General features: G+C 40.0%; 1 protein-coding gene across 1 annotated transcript in view; it reads left to right on the top strand.

Moving 5' to 3' along the window:
* Positions 1-2966, top strand: part of LOC101849555 (L-amino-acid oxidase-like) — a 14293-nt gene that overhangs the window by 2901 nt on the left and 8426 nt on the right. Inside the window, exons 3-4 of the mRNA XM_005104027.3 lie at positions 523-679; positions 1387-1494. Of these exons, the coding sequence (XP_005104084.1) occupies positions 523-679; positions 1387-1494 (265 nt within the window). The remainder of the gene's footprint in view (positions 1-522; positions 680-1386; positions 1495-2966) is intronic.

The following is a 2966-nucleotide window of genomic DNA, read 5'->3' as shown; positions in this document are numbered from 1 at the left end:
GTACGGTTGGTCAGCACACCTAAGCTTACACACAATATGTTATTGCTACTGTATTGACTGATAGCAACCTGCCCCTTAAATAACCTAATAGTGTTGATAGGGGCGTTAAACCTATACCATTTCACCATTTTTTTTACTGATAGCAATTAAGTGCTGGAACTTGTGTCCAATACAATCACTGGTAACACACAAACAGGAAAACATTTATATTACAGGGTCAACTATGTAATGGACCAAAGGGTCCCTGTGAGTCAAGCGGACACGAACGATTAACATAAATCATTTTATATTTATATATTATAGTTTGAACATTAGCAACCCTCCCTAAACTGTCACACCACCCTCCACCCCCAAATAAACCAACACAAAATGAGTTTCCTAAACGCAGTTTTCATACCCACAAATTTGGCACTCAAAACACAATAAATAAGAAAACATATACATGTAACTACATAGCCAGTATACTATACCCTAGTCTATTCTTGACAAGCAGAAAGAATAATAAGCTACTTGCACCAACAGGACTGACCCCCAAGGTGTTCAAGGAAGGTTTCGGCAAGGAGGGCAGACAGAGGTTCTACCTACGTGGACAGAGCCTGACCAAGAAACAGGTCAAGAGCGGGGACGTACCCTATGACCTCAGCCCGGAGGAGAAGGCCAACCAGGGACGTCTGGTCGAGTGAGTCTAGGGAGACTTGACTGGTGGTGGTGGTTGTTGTTGTTGCTGTTTTTGGTATCGTTTTTGTTATCATTATCATTTTTTTAGCTATTGTTGTTGTTGATGTTGTCGTCGTTATTGTTGTTATTTTGATTCGTTTTGATCATGTTTTTGTGGTTGTTTAGATGTAAAAATTGTCCTTGGTTTTGCTGTTTTTGCTGATGTTGTTTATGTTGCTGTTTTTGTTTGTGGTATTGTTTACCTGTCTCTAAGATATTGCAAGTCTCTTGGACGTGAGAGTAGGAAATGAGAGGTGATGATATAGGAGCCAGATAGAAGAAAACTGATCTTGCCCACCATGAGGTTCGAATATCAGACGCCTGTGTAGTCAACTTGAATTACTTGAATGTAGAACTGGGGTCTTATGAAGACGGGTTGCTCCATGCTTCCTCGCCCCTCTTCATGAGGGTCCATTTCAGTGTGAGCAGGCTGATTGTCTCCATCATCAGCTGGTTGTTGTAGCGTCTGATGTAGTCAAGCAGCCTGCTCTCCCATCCCTAACTGTGTGATAGTGTTCTTCAGTCAATATTAACAGCTAATATTATGGATTGTAAAAATTACTTACATATTAGATCTTCGACTTGTGAGTACTCTTTTCTATATAAGACGAACATTAGGAACAGACTAACAAGTTTAACCTACATTTGTCGGTTTCCCGCCCTCCACAGATACTACCTGGAGAAACTGACCGGATTACAGCTCAACGGCGGACCACTCAAACGGGAGGTGGCGCTCAAACTGACCGTGCCGGACGGCAGATTCCTATATGACCTCACGTGAGTCACTCACCAGTGAACTGTTCAAAGTGAGAGGCTAAAACAATACATATCTCACTCACCTGTAAACTTTTTATACTGAAAGACCTAAAAAATACATATCTCAAGGTAAATGTAGGACATCGCTACCCACCTATAATAGCTTCTACACAAAGTCTTTCTTGTAATGGTTAGTCTGCAAAGGACCTGGGTTTGTTGCATATCATAGGACAACATTTGCCGAGACAGACAAAGCCACAACAACTGACATTCAAAAAGGAGTCGTATTAATTGTTCATCAAGTTACCAAAATCCTTGTATAATTATGTCAATGACGCTGTAAATGATTTTCTCCAAGTTCCCCCAAACCCTTGTCAAACCCTTGTTAAAAATTATGTCAATGATGCTGTAAAAGATGTTGTCCACTTTCCCCCAATTCCCGTCAGGTTTGACGAAGCCCTGGACCTGGTGGCCTCCCCTGAGGGTAAAGAGTTCGCCCGAGACACGCATGTGTTTACCTCAGAGGTCACACTGGACGCGTCGGCTATCTCCATCTTCGATGACCACCTGGGAGAGGACTAGTTAGTGGCTATACAGCTCTTTCTTCATTCATTCAACCAATCATTCTCGCCCCACCGTCACTTCCCTGAATTTCATATTCAACACAATTAATTCTTAACAAATGCTGATATTCATTCTGTTATCTATTGACTCTTCCATCTACTTATTTATTCAAATTTGTGTATCATCATTTGAATTTCTTCGCGTTGACTATTATTATAAAGTGTACTCTAAATACATTTCACAAACCATACATAAAAGAAAAATATTATGTATGCACATGTCATTTTTCTATTTTTATCTCCGTCAAGAAATTCACCATTAATTATCACTCTTATACATTGATTAGAAACAAAACAAAATTTCAGAGAAGGAAAACAAAAGAAAGAAAAAAAACTAGCATTTAAAAGAAGTACATCCGTTCTTCCATCCTTCCATTCCCAGCTATGGCAGTGAGATCTACACCCTGGAGGAAGGAATGTCTTCTGTACCACAAGGACTGCTACAGACTTTTCTGGACGCCGCTAAATCGTGAGGACAGACATGTTCTAGAACTTTGGTTTTACTTAACTCTGTGGGAATACAGACTCGTAGGGGCATATTTGTTCCGAAACTTTTGATTTACTTAACTCTTTGAGGACCAGCGTTCTGGCCGTTCGTCAATGTTTTGTTTCATAACACAATGAAAAAATTAAAATGACTTCGTTACATCTACAATGTTCTCCTTTTGACACTTTAAAAAAGACGTATAAACAAAGTACATAACTTTCTTAGATTCAAAGTATGCATGTTGGTTAGAAATGTGCCATAAAATTGCCGTAACATGCTGCTGATCGTGCGTGCGCACGCGGACACCTACACACACAAATCTGTATTATATTAAATAGCTGAGGGAATTCTCTTACCCATAACCTAGGCAGCATGGTCTTTTA

This window comes from Aplysia californica, unplaced genomic scaffold (genome assembly GCF_000002075.1).
Source record: "Aplysia californica isolate F4 #8 unplaced genomic scaffold, AplCal3.0 scaffold00401, whole genome shotgun sequence".
Classification (NCBI taxonomy): Eukaryota; Metazoa; Mollusca; class Gastropoda; order Aplysiida; family Aplysiidae; genus Aplysia; species Aplysia californica.
This window is presented reverse-complemented; position numbering and strand designations above follow the sequence as displayed.